Source organism: Vanacampus margaritifer, chromosome 14 (genome assembly GCF_051991255.1).
Source record: "Vanacampus margaritifer isolate UIUO_Vmar chromosome 14, RoL_Vmar_1.0, whole genome shotgun sequence".
NCBI lineage: Eukaryota > Metazoa > Chordata > Actinopteri > Syngnathiformes > Syngnathidae > Vanacampus > Vanacampus margaritifer.
The window spans coordinates 16,714,148-16,738,688 of NC_135445.1; the positions used below are offsets into that span (position 1 = coordinate 16,714,148).

A 24,541-nucleotide genomic window follows, 5' to 3' on the forward strand; every position below is an offset into this window, starting at 1 on the left:
CTTGATCTCCGTTGTAGAGCTGCGCTTCAAGGGAGCATTTTGCTGAGAATCTCAGTGTTCCAGCTGAATGATTCTATGCCATTTAGTGTGGAAAAAAAATCCCATCTTAGAATCAGCAGCGGGGTGAATGGCAGCCTGAGCCCTGTGCCAACTGAGAAGGCTGACAAGCCCTCAGCCGGCGCGCCTGATGCATGTAAATCCAGCAAACGTCGCCCTCCTTCCTGCTAAACCAAGTGCCTCTAAAGATGTTACTCAGTCACGGATTCATGGTAGCGTGAAGGGAAGACACTTTCCCACTAGTGGGACAATACAAGTTTTTGCTCTCTGCCACACTCACCCTGATTAATTGACATATTTTAGTAGATAGATTGAGGACTCGTCCTACCTAAGGCTCAGTAGATTTCTTCTATGGATTTACTGAGCCTTGTTTGGGAGTTATAAAACTGCCATATTCTGACAGACATTATGGAAGAGAGATTCTTTTAAAATTCTTATTTAATTTAGTAACTGTAAATTATGTGCTGTCAGTGAGACCTTATTTTGTGTTTTAGCAACATGTAAATTGCGCTCAAATCAAGCAAGTGTTTTGATTTATAATATTTACACATCAAGTGTGCACTCTGTCCCAAAGGCGTTGATTGTTTTTTTTCCCGCACCTGCATGGAATAAATGGGTGTAAAACACTCATGGTAAAATTTTCAACAGGTTTGTAAAAATGTCCTGAAGCTTTAAACTACCATGGATACAAAAACTCTCCACACCCCTGTTCAAATGACAGTTTTCAATGATTTAAAAAACTTTTCCAACATTAAAGTAACCTCTATGAATAATATTTGCATATGTGTGCACACCCTCTACTGTTGGTTTGCTTGACCCAAACACAACACTGCTCGTCACCAAAAGAACACCATACCCTTTGCAGCATCATGCTTTGAGGCTGTTTTTAATTAGTTCGAGTCGAAAACCATAAACCATTAGCACACACCCTAGAGGCGTCTGCTAGAAAGAAAACAAATGTCAAGAAAAGCCTACTAGAAGATCTGAAATGTATTAGGGGTTCATCAGAGGCACTTTAATTCATTCACTCCTAGCCATTTTCACTGAAGCAATCCCCTTCGCTACTGGCTGTTTTACTGAGTTTTGACTGATTTTGCCAGGCCCACAGAATATCCTGTTCGATTGCTATAAAAACATGGAAGCTAACAAAAGAAAGATTAGATTATCTTCTTTCATCAGGAAAAAAAGTATATTTCTGTGCCGTGTTTCCGTTTTGCAGCAATTAGCATTAGAATATAGCTAAGAGTCATCATTATTCACTAATCTGCTTTGAACTGTGGCTAAATCAGCTTTTTCCAAATTGGCCCTGGTTGATATATTTTACTCTGTTGCTACTTGCTGGCTGTTTTTGTAATAACTGCCATTGCTTCAACCGTTTTGTGCAGTTGAGAGGCTGCATCAAAGCCTTCTGTATGCTCTAGCACAGGGGTGCTCAAATTCGGTCCTTGAGAGCCCCTATCCAGCTTGTTTTCCATGTGTCTCTTCACTAACACACCTAATTCATGATCAGGAATGTTATCAGGCTTCTGCAAAACTTGCTGAATAGCTGATCATTAGATTAAAGCTGTGCTGCAGGAGGGAAACATGGAAAACAGGCTGAATAGGGGCTCTCGAGGACCGAACTTGAGCACCCCTGCTCTAGCATAAAGAAAAAAAAACATTAAAAAACATATAAATACATCTTTGGGACACTTAAAACATTTAAAATAGAACATATTTATACGTTTTGGGGATCAAATGAGTTAAATGATTGCAGGTGTGTGCAGACCCACATTAAACTTTTTGTGTTTAAATGTAATTGGTTAGTTCTGAACATAGCCACACTCCAGTTATAAGATTTTAGTTCATTTTTACTCCCCCCCTTAAAAAGATTAAAGATGTTTTTGAATGGAGTTGTGCAGGTTGCAGTTCAAATTGTTGTTGAAAACTGTTTAGAAATGATTTATTCTGGTCTCATTTTTATTTGTAATCACAAAAACCTGGCATTTGAACAAGGGTGTTTAACTTTTTTATATCTGCTGTATATTCCTGGAGGCCATTGATTTGCATTTCAGTATTTCAGGCCACTTTGGTCAAAATGGGATGATCTTGCGGGAGATGGGATAGGCAAACGTGACATGTTTTTGCTGTGGATACCTGGCAAGATTTTTAAACTGCCAAAAAGTTTCCCATGGCAGTCACGTTGCAGATAAGAAACTTATAAGCCTTTGTGAGATCTTGTAAATGCAACTAAACTTGACTTAATCCCCCCCAAAAAAAGGATTCACATGAAAAATGGCAAACAAATGGACCTGTTGTTAAGTATATAAAGTACATATTTTTCTTCATCATGAGATGACCTCTAACCTAACATCATTGATCATGTCTTATCTTTTTCAGTGGAAGGATATGCTATCAAGATATGTACAAATTGTTGCGTTTTATCTCACCTCCCCTGGGCCTGGGGAAGAAGTGTCCAAACAGGGTGGCCTATAAGGTTTGCACTCAGTCACAGTCCTTTTGTTTTCAGAGGGACTGTAATGATTTGGACTGTGAATGTCTGTTGCCAGAGAACGCCATGGGCACACATGCATACAAATATGCATTGATCCCTTACTAACCAGCATGCAGCTAACCACGGCAAGTCTAAGAAACAACGCCACAAGTCAGGCTCATGTAAAAGGCAGCAAATATGATGTTAAAAATACATTTCTTGTGTTTTTACACTCATGCAAATGCAGACTTATGAGCTTTGTGCGCTTTGTTTCCACTTTGGTTACTGCTACTGTATTTTAGCATTAGGAGATAGAGGGCATGCTGAATGAATACTCCAACACAATTCTGCCATTTAAGATATTTATCATTTGCTTCTGAGAGTTTTAAAGGCAACATATTGACTTTGAGATCTGCAATTTAATCTTGTGCAAAATGCAAATGCACAGGAAGGTCAGCCACAATACACAGTGTGAAATTAAATCACTCCAGATGTTTGCTACAAATTTATTACACACACTCCAGAGAGCATCTGGACAATTGTTAACATTTGGTCACATGAACAGTGTCTAAAATAAATGAAGCCCTGAAGTGCAAAACCATTGCTATTGACACTCATTTGTAAACAAAATAACTAATAATATTTCAGTATAACAGAAGCTATATTGAATTTTATGCTACAAAGACAATGGACCCTGTTTTCGTTCTCAGCGCAAGTCTAGCGCAGGGCAGGGTTATTATAGTTTTGGAGTTTTTATTTTAATTAATTTTTATTTGGTTTTGAGTTGAAGGTACCCTTCTATTGGCTGTTGCTAGATGACATCAATTCTGTGTGGCACACTTTCAAACGCCTTTATTCTGGTTAATATAGAAATAAATATACTTAAAATCACATTTAAAATCATCCCCAAAGGCTCATGTAATAAAATTATAACGAAAGACTAAAATTAAGGTTGTTTTCGCTATAATTATAGTTTTAGTTGGTTTTGTAAACGAAAAAATTTTGTTTCAGTTTTCGTTTTTTTAAAAACATTTTTGTTTTTATTTTATTTTGTTAACGAAAATGTTTTTGGAATTTTAGTTAAGCGTTATTTTTTGTTAACTAAAATAACCTTGGCGCATGTGTGGAATTTTCTTTCTTTTGGCATTTTGCTTGACTAGCTCAGATAGAATTGGCCGTTTTGCGCCGTTGTATGACGGAACGCAGACGACTCCCGGCCAATCAAAGCGGCTTTCCTTATTCTCTTTAAAATCAGGGCGGTAGAGGCGTACACAGTGCTTGAAATTGCAAAAGCAGAAATTGATTGGCTGAGGTTTGTGTATGAGGTTGGCGTGCGCAAATTGTGTTTATACTGGTAAACTGCAAGATCATCCTTGCGGATGATGAATGAATGAAATACAATGACATCCTCCACATGCGATCGTGAAGCGCCGAAATATTCTGACTGCGTCACGCCAAAATTGCCTCAGATCACCTGCACCACCACTTAGACCTGCTTTTTGCGAGTCTGAAATGCAGTCTGCTTTTTGTTACCGATTTGCAAGTCCGCCGGAACGCCCAGCGAGGCGCAAACATGGTAGACTAGACTTGCCCTGGCACGAAAATGAAGATGCACCCGTTTTTACGCCGAGCACACGGGACGGCTGTCTATGAAAATAGGGCCTGAAATCATGCCAGACCTGAACTTTAAACTTGAGATAAAATCCCCCAGATTGCATCATTATCACCAATATGTTTTCCTGGATGATTCATCCAATCAAAATGGAGACACAATGACGTAAAGCAGGCTTCCCTGTTTGTGGAGACATTTTTTAGAACATCTCACATTTAATTATTTATACATTGGAGTATTCATTTCCCACAAAATGCACTCTATCTTCTGAATGCGCAACATTGACTGGATCCCTCCATTCAGGTAGTTGTCCAGAGCCTTCTCTGATCCATTCCCGAATCCTTCAATCCAACAAGGATTCCGTATCATGATATCCTGGAAATCTTATTAACAAGGATTTCTGTGTCCCCTTCTCTTTCCCCTCCCCACTCTCCTTGCCATGTTTCTTGTTTTGTTTTGTTGACCATGACACTTTCCCCACTCCTGTACCATCTCACACATGGGAAATCTCCATTCCTTCCTCCATGGCCGCCTCCTCCTATCCTCTCTGCGGAAAGCGGACGCATGACTTACCGTGATATGTACGAGATGCTCCGAGACATGTCCCCTCCTCTAGGTTTGGGAAAGAAATGCCCACCCCGCATCGCCTATAAGGTAGAATCCCTCCCCCCTCATCTGTGCGTTGCCTCGTTCAGTCACTGCTGGTATTCCAACTGTCAAACACCATCCAATTTTATGTCAGTGTGTCACATTCAGAATCTTTTGGGCTGCTGGTCGAGCTTGTTTTCCCGTCAGGCCCATAATATTGTCATGCTTTGTGAGGGTTTGTTGACATTTAACTCTGTTCGGTTTGAAAAATCATTTCTGTATAGATGATCTCAAGACGTTTCTTATATGGAGTAAAAAGTAAAATCTCAAAGAAACTTTGATCAGAAACAATCCAAAAAGGACAACTGTGGTTGGAGTGGTGACTAGTATGCCACCTCACAGTTTTGGTTTTGGTTCCAAAAGAAAACTCTCGCCATCCTGTGTGGAGTTTGTGTGTTTTCTGCTTGTGCGGGTTTTGTGCGGGTAGTCCACATTCCAAACACATTCATTTCATATACAGTAACCCCGCTCCATCAGTGAGCTTATTTGTGGACCCTTCCCTCAATAAGGTAATATTGAAGAAAAACTATTCAAGTAATCTATAGCAGGGAAAGGAAACTTAAATGCTGGAGGAGGCCAGAATTGTTCAACAGTGCTACTGGGAGGCCACATAAGACCACTCAATTCGTAACTTGATGTATGACAAAAATGCTCACAAAATATGTGCTCGTTATATATTCCCTTTTTAGCTAATGCACTTTTGCATGGATATGCATATCCACTATCTCAACCGAACAAAAAAGTGTTTGAGGCAAACAACAAAATAACTACATACCGCAATTTCTTTGCAGTGCAAAGGGCTCTCCTCCAGGAAAAATACCATTCGAGGATGGCGCAAAGCTGCTAAACAAGAAACCATCATTAATTGCAATAACTCATTTTGTTAAAAAAAAAAATCACAAAAATCCAGCATATCATTCCAAATCCACAAAAAATGAGTTGGCCTCTTCACCTTGTAAAATAGGGCAGTATAATGCTACGTTCAGACCGAACCGAAAATATCGCGACGACACGCTGGTCTGCCTGTGTGTTTGTTCGCAGGGTTCTACAATGGGATTTGTTTCGTGCCGTGCCACAACGGAGAAAGAGGAGGGATTTACGCTTTGGTTGGTGCTAACTTTATTGTAGCATTGCTAGCTTGCTTCGCACATCGACAATTAAACATACAAACTCACCAGATAAGCCAACCTCCACGCTTTTCTTCCTGCAAGCAATCTCCGTTTTAGCCCGGTCCCGGGTCACGTAGCTGGCCGTGTCGTACAGCTCCGGGTGCCTGCAAACTGAGCCGATTAAGCTATCCTCCACGTTCTAATCTGCAAACAATATATTGGTGTAGTGTATTGCAACCGCTTTCTGTGTTTTGTCTGCTGTGTATTTGGTGACGTGGACTATCTCGACACCGATTGACTGTCGCTGAAGCGATGACGGCAAAAGTTCAATTTGGCCAATGCCGGCGAAATGGGCAAAGTAGCGAAATGCTCGCCGGAAATGTGCCAAACGCACCGCCTGGCACACAAAAGTGCCCCTTACAACACCCCCCCACGCGTGAAGTCCACTGGCTACTATGCAATTGCACCGCCGGAAACGCCTCCCCCACTGTTGGTCTGAACGTAGCATAAGACCTAGTTTAAGTGCAACTAACTATGTCTGCCATCAAATGGTGATTGGTGATGTTACAACTTAAAACAACTGCTGACCCCTGCATATTCACATTTTGATTTTTAGATTCGCATGTTTGTGGATTTTTGTTTCTTTTTTCTTTAAAATATTTTTTCAGATTTGGGATTTTCCTGGATTTCCCATGATTAATTTTTTTATAAATTGCAGAGATTTTTTTCATGAAAAACAAATATTTAATCAACATTTTCTTAAGAATTTTTGGAGTTTGTTAAAAAAATAAATAAACATTTTTGGAGTGGAAAATTAATCAAGCGGCCACTCAGAGTGTGTTCGTGGATTGCAGGTGGCCCGAGGGCCGCCAGTTGCCCATTCCTGCTCTATAGGGACGTTTTTAAAACATTTATATTTTTAAGGTCTTCAAACATATTATTAAAATAACACAAAAACATTTAAACATACAGGGCAAGGACAATGGATACACAAAAATATGAATCTGCAGTGTACCAAATCTTCTGTATTGACAGTAAACAATAGGCTACCCGTTCTTCTAAACCAGAGGTGGGCAATCTCGGTCCTCGAGGGCCGGAGTCCTGCAGGTTTTGTAGGTTTCTCACTTCCAACACAAGCTGATTCCAATCAACAGGATCGTTATCAGGCTTATGCAGAGCTTGCTGATGAGCTGATCATATATCAGCTGTGTTGGAGAAGGGCAACGCGCAAAACCTGCAGGACTGCGGCCCTCGATGCCCACCTCTGTTCTAAACTAACAAACTTATCGTCTCAAATGCATCAATAATCATGCCCAAAGAAGTACATTATAAAATGAACCTACTGCTGTCGCTTTCTGTAGGCTTAAAAAGCGGATGACGTTGATTTCATTTTTGTTATTCTTCTTTCAAAACAACAAACTAAATAAATGTGCCGCCATCTAGTGATCAAAAGTGGAATTTACAGGGCACCCAATATACAGTTAGACTAATTAGTTTTTAGCTGTACAAAATAAGTAAATAAATAAATCCATGAAATAGTATGACCGTGAAGCTGGGACCCGCGATAGAGGGGGGTTTACTGTCTACTCTGCATCGTCCATACGTATGAATGTAACTGTGAACGGTTATTGATCAGTCCAGGGTGGACTCTGCATCTTACTCAAATTCAGCTGGGATAGGCTCCAGCTCACTTAGAAAGTAGATGGATATAGATTTACTCTTTCTCTATAAAGTAATCTCTCAAAGTCAATTACTAGTGTTCAGTGATTAAACAACAGCTACTGGTACTTAAGGTATTTGAGAGGAAGTTCTCAATTTAATTGCATTGCATTTAAATGACACTTTTTAATTACCTTGCACTACAGTAATTTCACTCCCTGCTAACCATCCTGTCTTTTTCTTATTATTATTTTACATTTGGAGTTGTACTTTCTCTTTACATAGTATAATCCATATACTGTACCAATACAACTAGAATGCAGCAGTGAGGCTGTTGGGGCACTAAAAAAACTGAACTCAAGAATAAGAACTTTGAAGAAAACGTTTGTTTTTTGTTTTGACTCAAAATGCAGGGTTGCTTACTGTTGGTACTTTTCGAATCTCTCTTTTATAAGTGGGTGTTCCTGCCCATTTGCATGATGTGTTGTTTTGTTATCTGGCACTCATATCCACAGCTGGCACTCTACTGCTATGTGCTTCTCAAAAACAGGTGCAATAATGTCCATACATACACAATACTTTCCTCATTATTTATCACCTCCTTTTTCTTCACTTCATCTCTCTCATTGTCTTTTTGCACGGTTTCTGATGCTTCAAATATATACAGATGTGCATGCAGCACTATGCCTTGCCTCAGTGTGAATGTCTGTACTATGTGAATTCTGCATGACCAATTTATACAATGCAGCACAGACTGAAGTCATGGATCACTGGTCATTAAAACCAATAATGGCTGTGTAGAATATTTCAGAATGGTATTTGACTGTACAACTTACATACGACATAATAAGCGAACCAAAAATGTGTTGAAAAATCAGTTAAAAGTGATAGAGCCTGGGAATATAATTTTTTTTAATTCACCTAATAATTGTGCTTTATGAAAAAGTTTGCAACTCCCAACAACAGAAAAGCATTTAGGACAGATTGAATGAGAATTCTTCCTAGCATTCCAACAGTTTAAATTGTTTTATCTTGGACAAGAGACAGTTTCTTAACTGTCACTTTTTTTATCGTCAGGCATTGCCGATACAGTGGATATAAAAGTCTACACACTGTTGCATGCTGTGTGCACACTAGAACAGCTGAACTTTAAATGGTGGCAGGTGTGTACTGACTTTTATTTAACAACAGTTACAATTAGAATTCTGAAGCCACATATCCAGTTATAAGTGCGCACAAACGTAGTTTAAAAACAAAAACAAAAAAACAAATCAATTGAGTTGTATAGGTCAAATTAACTATGAAAACATGGAACCTACGAAAGAAACATTAGAGTCTCTTCTTTCATTAGGAAAGAAAAAGTATATCTGTATCTGTTTCCGTTTTGCAGCAATTAGCATTAAAATATAGCTAAGTTTCATCATTATTCACAAATCTGTTAAGAACACTGGGGAAAAGAGCTTTTTCGCAACATGGCCCTGGTCGGTCTCTTATACACTTCTGCCACCTGTTTTCCATTTTTTGTAATAACTACCATCGCTTTAAATAACCTCTTCGGGTCAGAGGCTGCATCAAAGCCTTCTGTATGTTCTCGAATAAAAAAAATAAAAAATAAAAATAAAAAAATAAAATAAAAAAAATAAACTATAAATATGTTTTGGGGACCATGACAATATTTAAAATAGAATGTTTTATACTTTTTTGGGGAGCAAATGAGTTAATGGTGGATTTTTTCCCCATGATTTATCTTGGTCAAATTTTTTTACATCACAAAAACCTTGCCGTTTATCAGGGGTGTGTAGACTTTTTATGTCCACTACGGATTTTTTGCTTTTCCAAGAATATACAGTAGCTATACATACTCAGAACCAATAAGAGTCTGTTGTCCAATAGCTAGCAAGAGAGAATCATAGCACAGCAGTTTATCTACAGTAGTAGGTAGTCAACATGTTGCATATTTTTGTCAAATATTCTGTGATTCTCGACTTTAAATTGTACTTCTTTGTGTCAAAACATACCCAATTTTAAAACATCTCACAGTTTCACAGTTCAATTGAACAATGTCCTTTTAATAGGTTACAGCTCAAATATCAAATAATTGTACGCATAAAGCTAATATTCAGAGTCTTGTAAAAGAAGTTGCGTGTGAATTTTACGGGTTTACAAAGCCGCCTTCTCTTTTTTCTGCCTGTTAGCGTTTGGTAAGGATGAACATGCCAATCGCAGATGACAACACAGTGCATTTCACCTCCACGCTAATGGCCCTGATTCGCACAGCCCTAGAGATCAAGCTGGCATCTGGTGAGAGACTGGAAGTTCAACATTTGCTTATTTGCAGATGGAATGATGCATATGATCTTAGTTAATCATAATAATAATGCACATTTCATGTGATTTTTTCATTATTATTTTTTTGCATTCACAGGAGTCTTAGCACAACATATATGTGACATTGATCTGAAAAGAGAATTAAACAGAGTTTGGCCCAGCTTGTCGCAGAAGACTGTTGACCTGCTAGTGACGCCACACAAATGTAAGCCCAATTTTTGTTTAGAAAGCCACACAAAGGAATCGTGGTCAATACTGTAGTTTGTTAGTGTTTTGTTTTTTGTACTCTGGCGCCATCTACTGTTTGCCTTCTTTCAGACAATGAGCTGACTGTGGGGAAAGTGTATGCAGCGCTCATGATTTTTGACTACTACAAACAGAATCGAGCCAAGAAACTTCAGCAGCAGAATCCTTCTGGAGGAGTTCAGGTACATTGGAGAAAGCTCAATTGTGGCCTTGCTTCAGATATTTTTGTGAGTTTTGCTTTGTTAAAAAAGAGTGCAGTAAAATAGGTTACGGCAATGTTAAGTGCAACCCGTTGAGCTACGTTGGTAAATAAATACATATAAATAAAGTAAATGCATATCGAAAGTAGAAAATGTTTACGTATTGAAATGATAGATATTTGATTTATTTAAAACTGTGCAACATTTTCATTTCACACACTTAAAAAAAACACCAACTCCTTTAGTTTTGCTAACATTGTGAACTGACTAAAAATGCTAATTATAACAACAACAAAATATATGCCTTGTGTGTATGCGTTCCAATTTTTTTTTAACATTGTGTCATCATTGGCTTTTTTGATAAATAATGGTGATAAATAATGAGATACATTACTAATTTGTCTATATACTTTATGCCCTTTGTTATTAATCACTTTTTATTGTATTGCAGAGTAAACTTGGGGCGCTGTTTCGTCCTATACTTCCCCTCGGTCACATCAAGGAAGTAGAGCCCCCAATACCCAGTCCCCAACAGCCTCTACACCCCGAGTCAGAAGCAAAGACGTCACCTCTTCCACCTGTCACAACCACTACCACCACCTCGGTTAACAAGGACACACTGTGAGTGTTTGCTGTCAATGACATACATTTGGTGACAAACATATTCTATACTCAAGTCACCTGCACAGTGAACACAAGTCGAGGGGCTCAGCTTTTGTTCAATTAGGTTGACTTAAAAAAAAACTAATATATATATATATATATATATATATTTATAAACCTATATTTGTTGTATTTCATCTTATCCTTCATTCATTGTTAATATAAAATATTAAGGTGCATCCAATAAATTAGAATATTGTAGACAAAACCTATTGTAGTGTCTAGTTCAATTGAAATAGTGAAACTATATTATGAGGTTTCACTTTATACAGAGTGAAATACGGCATGATATTTTTTTTCTTATAATGTCAACAATGGCAGCTTTCAGCTAATGAAACCTAAAAATTGACCATTTCAAGAAATTGGAATATTATTTAATACTCAATACAATGGAATTAATTACTAACATATTTCTATATGAAAAGGTAGGAATGTTAAGATTCATTTAATTCACTACTTGAATATTCAAATTTATTTAAATCCTTCAGTATATGGGCATGTGTCACATGGTGTGCACACTCACCTTACATTCTTTGAATTCATTTTCAATGCTCATGTTAATTTATTTCAAAGAAATGCCATTGCATATTAAAAAACATCCACCTGTAAATATGTCCGTTTGAAGCCAAATAACAATTTAGGACTGGAGTTCATTGGCAGGTAGATTTTAAAAGCATAGATAAGAAGTAAACAACAAAGGAACAGAGCAATAAAATAGATAACAGAATACAGCACAATAATTTGTGACGATCAGAGTAGATTAAATGCCTTGGTAAGACAGTGCTTAAAGCAGACAAATGCTTCTTGCTAAGTCCTAATTGTACAATCTAAAGAGCGAGGAGAATTTGCACAGTTGCTAATTGCAGAAGTTCCCTTGGTCATTCTTTCTAATTAAATTCTTTAGGCGGACACCACATTGTTGACCCCGTCATATAGGGACATGCTTGTAGTGGCCTGGGAAACATCGTGCATGTCAACTCTCTCATTACCATAAACCATGTAGCAAGATTAGGTAAAGTTGCTACCAAAAAGTAATGTAATTGACCATTGGTGGACCACAAATGTGCAGTATGAATGTGAGGATTTATTGCAGAAAACCTGCACACATTGTTTCATACTAAACAGATGCAATTTCCTCCATGTTACAGCACGGTTGGAGTCATTAATAGCAGTAAAATATTACAACACTGCCAAAAGCACCATTAGAATATTCTGTATATTTAAATACTACATGCATTCAGGATCTTTTTTTTCCCCTGCTTTCTTTAGTCACCCCTATTCATTCGCTTGAGAGGATCCACCGCAGTAGATTGTCTAATAACAACTCTTAAATGAGCAGGAAGCAATTGTTTGTGGGTAAGAAGGAAAATAAAAAATAAACAGATGGCTACCTGCTAAAACTGAACTGTTGTTTTGCATAAGTAAACCACTGGAGTGCCAAAGATTAACTTTATAGACCTTGGAGATAAATGAGTCAAGGTGAGCAGTGATGTGTGTGAGTGGTAGAATAATAAAAATCAGAAGAAGAGCAGCACCATGAGTCACCTTCGACAATTACAACCTTTTCTTTTTTTTTAACTCCATCCATTTTCTATACTTTTTGCCTTCATTAGGGTCACGGGTAGTTGACTGATTACATTTATTATGAAGTACAGCGTGCTCCAGACTTTTATCATTTTTAGTTGATGTGCTTAAGGGTTATGCAATATAATACAAACTGGAAGTGAAGCAACAGTAAAACAGGCCAAAAGACTCGATCCATATTAGGGCAGGGGTCAGGCCCTAAACACATTCAAATCCAAAATGTTTTTTAATACTTTGTCCTGCATACCCAAAAACATATTTATATTTTTTTTATGCTGCAGCATGACATGAACATGAAGAGGTTGCTTAAAGCAATGGTAGTTATAACAAAAAACGGCTAGCAGGTGACAGCAGAGTATAAAAGATCAGCCAGGGCCATGTTGCAAAAAGCTCTTTTTCCCAGTGGTTTCAACAGGTTGGTGAATAAGGATAAAACTTAGCAATATTCTAATGCAAATTTCTGCTAAATTGAAGCAGATACAAAAAGAAGAGACTCTAATCTTTCTTTTGGTAGAGTCCATGTTTTTATAGCAATAGAACAGAATATTCTGTGGGCTTTGCAAAATCAGTCAAAATCCAGTAAAACAGCCGGGAGCGAAGGGGGTTGCTTCTGTGAAAATGGCTGGGAGTGAATGAGTTAAAATACTCTACTTGGACCAAATTAGCTGCACTATTCACTGGTTGCTCCCACTAAAATCATTTTGGCCAACACTGCTTAAAAAGTTAGCACATTTAAAATTCCATGCAGCTGAATACATAATAATAATACACAATTTGATTGATTTTCTTCACAGACTTGACCAGAAGAGTTCTATAAAACACTCCCAGTCTGGAGATGTTTCTTTGGCAGCTCTGAGACCCAAAGGGCGGAGGAAACTACAGAGAGGCCAGTCAGAAGATGTGCAGTGTTCCACAAGGCCTCAGGTTTACACACACACACACACACACACACACACAAATAAAAAGCACCACAACCAAGTGCAAACTAAAACGATAAACGATCTGCTTTTGTTATGCATGCTTCATTGTATTTTCAGGAAGTGGTTGAAATGAAGCCTGTCGAGAACATCTCAGACACAGAGACATACCCCAGCCTGGAAGGCCACGGCCGAGCAGCTTCTCTGCCTCGACTCAATGCAGAGTACTATGTAAGCTCCTCGCTATTCAGGACCATGTGTCTATTTCTTCAAGTATTTGCTTTCAAATGTTTATTTTGGAAATATTGCCACTGAATCTCTGCAACTACAAGCCCCTCCAAATGAACTGGCAACAGTGAGGCCAATTCCTTTATATTGGGCTTGACATCGAGTATGAGGCGAGATTAACAATAACATTTTTATTTCTGGATCTGATAAACTCGCATATAGCTTTCCTCATACATTTGTGTGTTAGAGGTCACTATCTTGCTCCATAATGAAGAATCTCCAAAACATTGGTTCCATCTTTCTTTAACATTTCTTTTGACATAAATGAACTGAGCATTTTTCAAAAAATTTAAACAGGTGCCTTGATAACATGGCTGTATCATGGTTTTATAGAAATATGCCAAGGATCTATCATGAGCCTGATTTGACCAGATGGTCCTCTCTAATGAATATGAGCAACTGCTCAACCGTCCCCTATGCTGCAGGGCCAGTGCACAGTAAGGCATTCATTACCATGACAACTAGATGGGGAGACTTAGGGTTGCTACTTGTTCCGCCCAGAGTCTAAAAAAGTGAGTGCAAGCACAGAAACACACTTATAAAGACAACACTCTTGGAGTTAGCACTTACAAGCTGCCAGATTGCACTAGTCTTTAAGTGTGCCGAATAGAGCAGGCACATCACCAAACCCAAATCCCGCCTCCATCACAATCAACTATGTGCTTCGACACTAATGCTTGTATCTTAAGACAACCTGTGCATCAGCTTTGCGTACCTTTTAGCTTTTATTTGATTTTGTTTGAGAGATTGACGTCTGATCCGCAATTGAAAGTGTTTGTCAAGCTGCCAAGTAGAGAGCGTGGATGCGATATGATGTAAATTAGCCAACACAACAGCTTAACCCTAGAATTTGTAAACAAGCAATTAAGCAGCCACTTTTCACTTTTAAAGTTCACTTTAACAAGGCAGACAAAATACTTCTATAGACTTCTCACTTAATATGACTGCTCCCTCCATGTGCTTTTGCTAACTCAGTCAAGATTCATGAGCCATCCCAGAAGAAGCCCATTTTTAGCCAGTCCATCGCTTTGTCATTTTAGTTTCATGGGTCAATACAACTTGATCCTCATACAAAATTGTTTTAAGTTTAGAGGGAAATAATAAAGGAATTGGCCTCCTCTGTCAATACATTGAAAGAGAAAGTAACATAACTGCAAGGATGCTGTGTGAAAATCCATCAATAATGCCATTTATTATATGATATTTTTTATTTGCAAATGCAGTGAAAACAATCATCAGCCTGTTCTCCTAAAAAAAAAAAAAAAAAGAAGAACCTGGACCTTTTCAGCACACATAAATTATATAAAACATTTCCTCTGTCATAGTCTTGACCTATTATCAACTGACTGTTGGGAATATTCTGGAGGTTTGAGAGGTGTAAATGAACCAAGTGAATTTTATTAATATGTTTCGTCGGGAAGTCTTCATAATGAAAACTCACATTTTACACCACTATCCATAATAGTACTTAACAACTTTTAATTATGAAAAACAAGCATTTTATTTGTCATTTTCAGTAAATTTATCAATTTAACTTGTTGTCAAAACGGGGGGCTTTAGGACCCAGATGCGGGAAGGCAGAGCAAGGAGGCAGGGGTGTAGTTCAAAAAAAAGGGATTTAATTTCTATTAACAAAAAGGTTTCCAAAGTTCAAAAACATAAAACAAAGCATGAACTTGAACTTGAACAAAAGAGGGAACAAAAAAAAACAGACAGCAACAAAACATGAACTTGAACTAGAACTTGAACTTGGGAGGGAACAGAAAACAGGCAGCATGACATGAGGACAAACATACATACCACAATGCACCAACACAGACAGAGGAGAGACAGCAGACTAAATACACCAACACTAATGACGCAACAAGACACACCTGGACTAGACACAAGTGGCTGAGGGCACTGATTGGACAACACAAGGAAGGGCAGGGTCACAATCAACAAGACAAGGAAAACACACAAGGAAAGCAGAAACTGAACATGACAGAACCAAAACCAAAACATGACAGAACCCCTCCGTCGAGGGACGGCTTCCAGACGTCCCTTAAAAAGTTCAAAAACAGGGCGGGCGGAGGGGGCGCGGAGGCGGGAACCTGACACATCCCTCCAGTCTAGTCCGGGGGACGTCCCGGACGCCAGACGAGGGGAGCCCGGCGGCGCTGATCTGGAGGGCGCCCCGGACGCCACACCGGAATAGGACGGCCGTGGGATGAACATCTCCTGTCCACCCCCATGGGCCTGACGCCGCCATGGAAGAAGCGAAGAGACCCCGCACGAGAGCGGCCGAAGCCAGGAGGCCCGGGGCTGCAGAGGGTGAGAACGCCCGGGGTCCTGAAGCTGCCGTGGAGGCGCGAGGACTTGAGGCGGCCGACGAGGCGCGAAGACTTGAGGCTGCCGTGGAGGCGGCACGGAGTCCGGGGCCTGCTGTGGAGCTGATATGGGAACTTGGAGCTGACGCGGAGCCGGAAGTTGCTGTGGAGCTGATCCGGAATCCTGGGGCTGTCGCAAAGCCGGGACGGAAACCTGGGCCGACGCGGAGCTGATACGGGATCTTGGGGCTGATGTGAAAACGGGACGGAAACCTGGCCCGACGCGGAGCTGATATGGGATCTTGGGGCCGACGCGGAGCCGGCACGGAGTCCGGGGGGGCCGACGCGGAGCCGGCACGGAGTCCGGGGGGGCCGACGCGGAGCCGGCACGGAGTCCGGGGGGGCCGACGCGGAGCCGGCACGGAGTCCGGGGGGGCCGACGCGGAGCCGGCACGGAGTCCGGGGGGGCCGACGCGGAGCCGGCACGGAGTCCGGGGGGGCCGACGCGGAGCCGGCACGGAGTCCGGGGGCCCCGACGCGGAGCCGGCACGGAGTCCGGGGGCCCCGACGCGGAGCCGGCACGGAGTCCGGGGGCCCCGACGCGGAGCCGGCACGGAGTCCGGGGGCCCCGACGCGGAGCCGGCACGGAGTCCGGGGGCCCCGACGCGGAGCCGGCACGGAGTCCGGGGGCCCCGACGCGGAGCCGGCACGGAGTCCCGGGGCCCCGACGCGGAGCCGGCACGGAGTCCCGGGGCCCCGACGCGGAGCCGGCACGGAGTCCGGGGCCCCGCCGCGGAGCCGGCACGGAGTCCGGGAGCTGCCGCGGAGCCGGCACGGGAACCTGGGACCTGCCGCGGAGCCGGCACGGGAACCTGGGACCTGCCGCGGAGCCGGCACGGGAACCTGGGACTGCGGCGGCAGACGTGGCTCAGGGATCTGAGGCTGTGGCGGCAGACGTGGTTCGGGGACTGGCAGGATAGGGACTTGAGGCTGCGGCGGCAGTCCTGGCAGAGAGGCTTGAAGCTGTGGCGGCAGACCTGGCAGAGGACTTGAGGCTGTGGCGGCAGACCTGGCAGGATAGGGACTTGAGGCTGCGGCGGCAGTCCTGGCAGGGAAAGGGACATGAGGCTGCGGCGGCAGTCCTGGCAGAGAGGCTTGAAGCTGTGGCGGCAGACCTGGCAGAGAACTTGAGGCAGCGGCGGCAGGCGTGGTAGGACAGGGACTCGAGGCTGCGGCTGAGCCGATACGGGGACCTGGGGCTGCGGCGGAGCCGACACGGGGACCTGGAGCTGCGGAGGCAGACGTGGCTCGGGGACTGAGAACAGTGGTGGCAGACGTGGTTCGGGAACTGGGAACAGCGGTGGCAGACGTGGCACGATAGGGACTTGAGGCTGCGACGGTAGACCTGGCAGGATAGGGACTTGAGGCTGCGGCGGCAGTCCTGGCAGGGAAAGGGACATGAGGATGCGGCGGCAGTCCTGGCAGAGAGGCTTGAAGCTGTGGCGGCAGACCTGGCAGAGGACTTGAGGCAGCGGCGGCAGGCGTGGTAGGACAGGTACTTGAGGCTGCGGCTGAGCCGATATGGGGACCTGGGGCTGCGGCGGAGCCGACACGGGGACCTGGGGCTGCGGAGGCAGACGTGGCTCGGGGAGTTGCGGCTGGCGACTCCGAGCGCCACCATCTGAAGCCCAACGACGCCCAACTCCCTTAACCAAAGAGGACAGCAGGTCCATTTGGGCGGCCATGATGTGCTGGAGCTCCTCCTGGCGCGCCAGGCGCGCCTCCTGATTCCCCATCATGGTTTTCAGCACTCCCGCTGGGTCCTTCTCTGGTTGGTGCATTCTGTCAAAACGGGGGGCTTTAGGACCCAGATGCGGGAAGGCAGAGCAAGGAGGCAGGGGTGTAGTTCAAAAAAAAGGGATTTAATTTCTATTAACAAAAAGGTTTCCAAAGTTCAAAAACATAAAACAAAGCATGAACTTGAACTTGAACAAAAGAGGGAACAAAAAAAACCAGACAGCAACAAAACATGAACTTGAACTAGAACTAGAACTTGAACTTGAACTTGGGAGGGAACAGAAAACAGGCAGCATGACATGAGGACAAACATACATACCACAATGCACCAACACAGACAGAGGAGAGACAGCAGACTAAATACACCAACACTAATGACGCAACAAGACACACCTGGACTAGACACAAGTGGCTGAGGGCACTGATTGGACAACACAAGGAAGGGCAGGGTCACAATCAACAAGACAAGGAAAACACACAAGGAAAGCAGAAACTGAACATGACAGAACCAAAACCAAAACATGACACTTGTTTAATTTTAATGCCATTCTGGTGAACTGCGCTAGCTTTTCTGTTTTCTGGGTCTTTATTTAGGGTTAGCTTTTTTTTGTTTTTTTTTGTCTGTGTTAATTATCCCACTTTGCTAGTTTACCTCCCGCTCTTTGTACCCCTCTCTGCTCTCCCACATCACCTTTGTTGCTTTTTGGCTTGTTGGAAGAAGAGGTTGGCATTATGCATGTTAAACAAAAAAGAAATTGTTTGAGTCAGAACCAAGGTATAGACACACATATATTGGCAATTGGACCACATTTAAAATCTAGTGTCTCATATTCTCACACAGTTTATGCATTAGTCGGCAAAAGGGAGGCCATACTCCTAACACTATTGAAAGAATGTGCACCCAGTTCAACACGTGTTATATATTTCTATGATGGGAAACTGTAGCCGAAATAAGGACCAGAATGTGCTTCTTTATGAACTTCAAGTGATTGTGATCTTTTTATAGAATGTTGGTGAAAAACTGATGGGCTACTGCCAACCTTTAACTTCACCAGTCTCTCCTCTTCTGTCTTCGCTTTCTCCTAATTTGGAAGCTCATTGCTAATATTTTGCCCACCTCCCTCTTGTGTGTGCTGTCTGATAGCGGAGCCACCCTCGCCACGCCCCTGGGACCCACCTGGCAGTATGTACCACCTGTTGTGCCACCTCTTTGTTCCTCTCCTTTCTAATGTCCGTGTCCTTGTGCCTGTGAGCTTCCGTCATCTCAGTGCAGTTTGCATCCTCATAGAGAAAGTGACCCTGCGATATGCAGCACAATTGGTCAAATTGCATACAGTCAGAGATACATGAAATAAAAACTCGATACCAATCAGGAACTATAAATAAGAATAGATTTTTTTTGTTTGGGGGGGGGGGCTATCGAACATCCCTATTTCATTTTTAACACTTTGCTCTAGTTTTCAGTAACAGTAGTACAGTTTGACTCTTTAAAATGTGTGTGTCTGTGTGAAAATAGTAGCATGTAGTTTTCTGTGAATCTTTGTGTATGTTTTTGTGACTAAACCAGAGCAGGGACAAAGACTCTGCTTTCCTGCTTTGAAACAAAAACATTTTTCTCTCATTTACTGCTCAGTGACTATTACAAAGCCCTTTTTCATAGTGGTATGATTTTACGAGAACATACCAGATGACATAGTAATGTTTGTGTTCTTTGTTGTACTATTGTAGTCCCTGAATGTCTCTACTGGTTGTACTTTGGACTACTAGGAACACATGAAACTACAAAATGACTCAAATCTGCCTTCATGTAATATTAAACATTTACGTGAGTCATGCACCTCCCAACAAATAAGGTGCTGTTTTATCTATTTAGTTTTAGGGAGAATGTCGGTGGCTATAAATTGTAAATCAAGGAGTTCAGATTCAGAGGACAACAAAACAATGAAAAACAAATTAATTGGTGTATTATAGAAAAAAATTTTTTTGCATGCAACATAGACTCATCTTTAGGGTGCTTGTACTTTGAAATGTTTTGTTACATATCAGGCATTACAAAAAAAAAAAAATACTCCTTTCTGTATCCATATTCCACTGTGGGATGAACGTTTGCAACATTAGCAAATGTTGATTTCACGGCAGGGTCCATTAAAGGTCGCAACATTTCTTAAGCGTTCTCTAAACAATTATAATGGTTTTGTTGCAAAAAAAACAATCTTGACACTTTTAGAGAACGTAAAGGAAACGCTAAAACCTTGAATGAACCTGTTTCCAAAATGTTCTCTAAACAGACTTAATGGTCAATAGCCAGATTGATCATTGTGATTCACTCAAGGGAGTTCTTCACATGATCAATCTGGGACTGCTCCACGGTGATTTTTGAAAATTTAGCTTGCTGGCAAGGTTACCATTTTAAGAGGGTTACCTGAATTGACCCAGCCTTTGATTTGTTTTGAGGCAGTGACCAATCCAGTCCAATCAGTAAAGAAAGGTGAAGCATAATGCTAACATCATATGGAACAATAATGTAATACAATGTTTATATATAGCTTAAAAAAAAGACTAATTAAAAAAGCAAAAAGTGTTAATCCAATAATTAGTTTTGGTACCCCTCAAGCATCGAGCCAGAAATTGCCTGTTTTTTGTCTGCTAACTCTGTAGTCTACAGTTATTTATTCATACGTATTTAAGATCTTTCTTCTTTAATATTTTCAACATATGTACATGGAGGTTGAACAGACTGAGGAATAGAAATAGGTCGAGTATCAGTTTTTAAAGAAAACTTTGCCTTCATCATGTGTGATGTGACAATTGTCATAATCCAGCCAGTCAGTTGGTTTGGTTAATGTCACAAATCTGTCATACCATCACTCCACATTCTCCTCACTCCTCTCTGCTTTTTTTCCATTCCCAGCCAATTGTTGACCTCAGTCCCATAAGACGCTCAGCTTCCTCACTGACCCCGCAGCACAACCAAGAGCTCGTTCTTAAGGATTACAACCTGATACGACCAGGTCAGCATCAATCATCAGCGGGGTCCGGAGCAGTCCAAGGCCAGGATCGAGTCCATCACCATCATCACCACCACCGATGCCACCGACGCAGGGACAAGGACAAAGACAAAAAGCAAAAGTCCTTGGAGAGAGCTACAACGGTGGAGCCAACGAGCACTGTTTCTGGTAAGTCAAAAATATAGAAAAATACTCGGGTGTTTTCTCAACTTTGTTTTATCCACCCGAGCTCCATCAAGTGTCATATGGCATGGCTGAAAGTTGTTTATTTTTAGTGTTGTTGACACTGTCCCAGCTCTTTTGGAACGTGTTGCAGACACACAATTCTAAGTTAATGATTATTTTATTCTATTCTTTTTTTTTTATGTATGCTAAACACAACATCCCAACTTCATTGGAAGTGGGATTGTACTATTTTTATCAGTACTTGGTATTAGTATCGGTGACCACTCAAGAGTTGAGTAATCATTCTAGTATTAGTCTGAAAAAAGAGGTATCGAATTTACCTACCATTTATAATAAGCTAATGTGTCATACCGTAAGAGATATGGGTGTCATCATTTTACCCTTTGACATTTTCAAGAGCCATTATTTCAGTTTGTTGGTATTTAATTAATTTGCTATTAAAGATGAACAATTTTTATCTTATAGACTGTGCAATCCTATTCAGGGTTTAATATGGTTCCAGATTGCAGACACACAGGCCACATTGTTGTAATATGTTGAAATTAGCGCTCTTTATTTGTTTTACGTTCAAGACGGTTGAGTTTTCATGTATTTAGAGAGTGGTCTGGAGAAGCTCTCTCTCTCTTCTATTCCACATTTTCACTATGAACAAGGGAGAGCAAAAACAGAAACATTTAGGCGAACACTTCAAACAATAAAGCACATGTTTGACAAAGTGAGAAACTTGGTGGCAGCACTGTGCAAGGTTATTTTAGTTAACTAAAACTAACGAAAAAACTAAAACAAAAATTCAAAAAACTGTTTTGTTAACGAAATAAAAAAAAAACTAAATTGCTTTTTAAAAACAAAAACTAATTGAAACTACATTTTATATTTACAAAACTAACTATAATTCTAGCAAAAATGTCCTTTGTTTTAGTCTTTGGTAATCAATTTAATGCATGAGCCTTTGGGGATGATCTATTTTGATATTAACCAGAATAAGGACGTTTGAAAGTGTGTCACACGAAAGTGACATCATTAGCAGCAGCCAATAGAAAAGCACCTTCAGATGGCGTTGCTCCCATGGTGTTTTTTTTTATATTGCGCACAAGTAATACACACTTTTGGAAAAAAAAAAACTAAACTAAAACATTTATGAAATAACTTAAACTAATAAAAATGAACAGAACCAACCTGAAAACTAATTAAAACTAACTAAATTTAAAAAACAAAACTCAAAACGAAATCAAAATTCCAAAACTATAATAACCCTGGCACTGTGTAAACAATTTGAGTTGTTTTACTGTAATGTTCACTTATTTTTACCAGGTGATACATAGATGCATCTTGTTTTAATTTGAACAATTACAGCCTTTTTCTCCGTTTTGCCTAATATCTGCTTCAGTGCTAGTTTCTACTCAGATTGTGTGGTCTGCACTTGCTGAGTAAGTTTATAGTGCGGCTGTCCTGAAGGACGCAAGGATGAATGTTAACATCATCAACAAACACCGCACAGTAAGAGTCAATAAACTTTAAGAGCATATGCCAAGTTTTTAAAACAGGTGGTACTGTATTTTTGTTATATGAAATTATTTTACTGCACAATATATGCTTTAGCGCATATGTTAAAAAACAAACAGATAAGGAGCTAATTCAGTTAAACAAAACTGCAAATGCACATTGATTACTAATTAATCTTGAAAAAAAGAAAAAAAAGCTGACACCTGAATTAGTGTTTCAACAGTCATGTTGTTTGAAGCCGGCTTGACTAGGAATTCATACCGTGATTTCATTTCATAATGTGTTTCAAGTTGATTGCCAAGTTGGTCAAAGGCCAAGGTCAATTTTTTTTGTCCGGTGCCAGTTTTGAAGCTTTCACTTTTGAATAGTCTTGTTGTTCTTCTTGCCTAATCCCAATGTCTAACACTACTGGTTTTGTCTTTGTAAATGGGGATGTGCGTTTAGCAGGTTGGAAAGACATGAGACAGAGGCTCTTTTATGCATTATATGAAGGCACAAGGAGGAGAGTGACCTGATGTAAAAGATGCCATTCTGTCATCACAGGTAGTCATGTGGGCAGAAACAATTTCACCTGCCTCGAAATGACTGTCAGTCACTGCTTGGTGAGACTCAGTATAATCAGGACTGCATTTATTTATTAGCATTTTTTGATGTTGCAGACAAATATTTAGACATGGACCTTGTGAGTGTATAGGAGAACAGGGCAGGACAGGTTGTCTGAACATCTGTTTTGTTTCCTGACATTATCTGTTCCCAGGCATATCCCTGGAGAAGCAGAATGTTTTATAGCTCATCCATCTAATATATTTCACAGCAAAGTCACAATATGAAATCCCAGTCAACATCCAACTCCTGAGCGCATTTGACTACCAAAGTCTTTACCATGCTGCAAGGGAATGAGAAGTTATATGGCTGATCCGACGGCTTTTGCTGTTTCCACTCGTATACTTTGCTGTCAGTTTGGTTAGTTATTGTTCTTCCTGCCAAATGTCTGCACCTTTGGTCTTCTCGGAACAAGGGTTGATGATAAAGGGCACTTTCCAAGAGAGTGATTTACCTAAACGTCCAGCTTTGAACTAACGGAATTCCACAGCGTGTCATTAGCTTAATTTCAAGCATATGTTCACATTCTGGTGTGGATTGTTTAGATTTTAACTCATTTTTGCTTATTTGTTTGTTGTACATCTTCCCTGATTACTTTTTACAGACTAATTATTTTTCATACATAGAAACCTACCGATGAACTACTGGTGTCAGCACTCTCTTTAATATTGATGAGCACTCACTAGAGCAAAGTGTTTTTCCAAAGTATGTTTGTGGGCTTTGCTTATCTATAAAAAAAAATAAGATCACATTAGGGCTGTGCAATTAATCGAAATTCAATTACAATATCAATTATTACACTCCACAATTACAAAATCAGCATAATCGTTAAAAAAAAGATTATTAATACAAATTTTGAGTTGTTTAAATTTATACATTTGCACCATTTAAAAAATAATAATAATTAATTGAATACATCTTTCCAAAAGGAACTTGCATAATTAGTGTTTCAAAGAATTTTATTTATCTTAATATTTTTTTTACATTTAAACATTTTCTTGATTTGTACCAAAAAAAGGTGATCGTCCAAATCATGATTTCAATTATTACCAAAATAATCACGGTGAGTATTTTCTTCATAATCGAGCAGCCCTAGATCACTTTTTGTTGTTTTTTTCTTTTTACAATTTTGTATCAAATCAAATCAAAGGCCGGAATTCCAGTCCCTTACAATCAAAAATCTTGATCATCATTCTTATTGATTTGTGTGTAAATGCAAAAGTATAACTTTTCCTCCACAAATCCCCCCCCCACCACCACCACCTCCACTGACACAGGCAAGAAACAGATCCTCTAAAATCACTGTTCAATTCAAAACTAAGCAAACATTCCTTTGATTTGACAGGTTTAA

General features: G+C 40.6%; 2 protein-coding genes across 2 annotated transcripts in view; one reads left to right on the plus strand and one right to left on the minus strand.

Moving 5' to 3' along the window:
* The window catches only part of cacna1bb (calcium channel, voltage-dependent, N type, alpha 1B subunit, b), a 170,358-nt gene that overhangs the window by 135,560 nt on the left and 10,257 nt on the right, over positions 1-24,541 (plus strand). The window contains exons 40-48 of the mRNA XM_077585553.1: positions 2,437-2,533; positions 9,754-9,859; positions 9,984-10,091; positions 10,205-10,314; positions 10,784-10,953; positions 13,374-13,503; positions 13,617-13,727; positions 19,035-19,073; positions 20,802-21,066. Of these exons, the coding sequence (XP_077441679.1) occupies positions 2,437-2,533; positions 9,754-9,859; positions 9,984-10,091; positions 10,205-10,314; positions 10,784-10,953; positions 13,374-13,503; positions 13,617-13,727; positions 19,035-19,073; positions 20,802-21,066 (1,136 nt within the window). The remainder of the gene's footprint in view (positions 1-2,436; positions 2,534-9,753; positions 9,860-9,983; positions 10,092-10,204; positions 10,315-10,783; positions 10,954-13,373; positions 13,504-13,616; positions 13,728-19,034; positions 19,074-20,801; positions 21,067-24,541) is intronic.
* On the minus strand, positions 14,199-18,004 carry LOC144034167 (uncharacterized). The gene is made up of 3 exons (XM_077542740.1): positions 16,973-18,004; positions 16,676-16,910; positions 14,199-14,288 (listed from the first exon to the last, which is right to left on the minus strand). The coding sequence occupies exons 1-3, from the start codon at positions 17,932-17,934 to the stop codon at positions 14,199-14,201; spliced, it is 1,287 nt and encodes a 428-aa protein (XP_077398866.1). The 5' UTR covers positions 17,935-18,004.

Bases quoted from the DNA above. Each gene is read 5' to 3' on its own strand.
- LOC144034167 (XM_077542740.1), bottom strand. From the start codon at position 17,934: ATGCACCAACCAGAGAAGGACCCAGCGGGAGTGCTGAAAACCATGATG. The intron at 16,911-16,972 runs GTCCCAGGTTCC...GCTCCGCGGCAG, and splicing joins CCGTGCCGGCTCCGCGGCAG to CTCCCGGACTCCGTGCCGGC. The intron at 14,289-16,675 runs GTGCCGGCTCCG...TCACTTTTTTAG, and splicing joins CGTCGGGGCCCCCGGACTCC to ACTCTGGGCGGAACAAGTAG.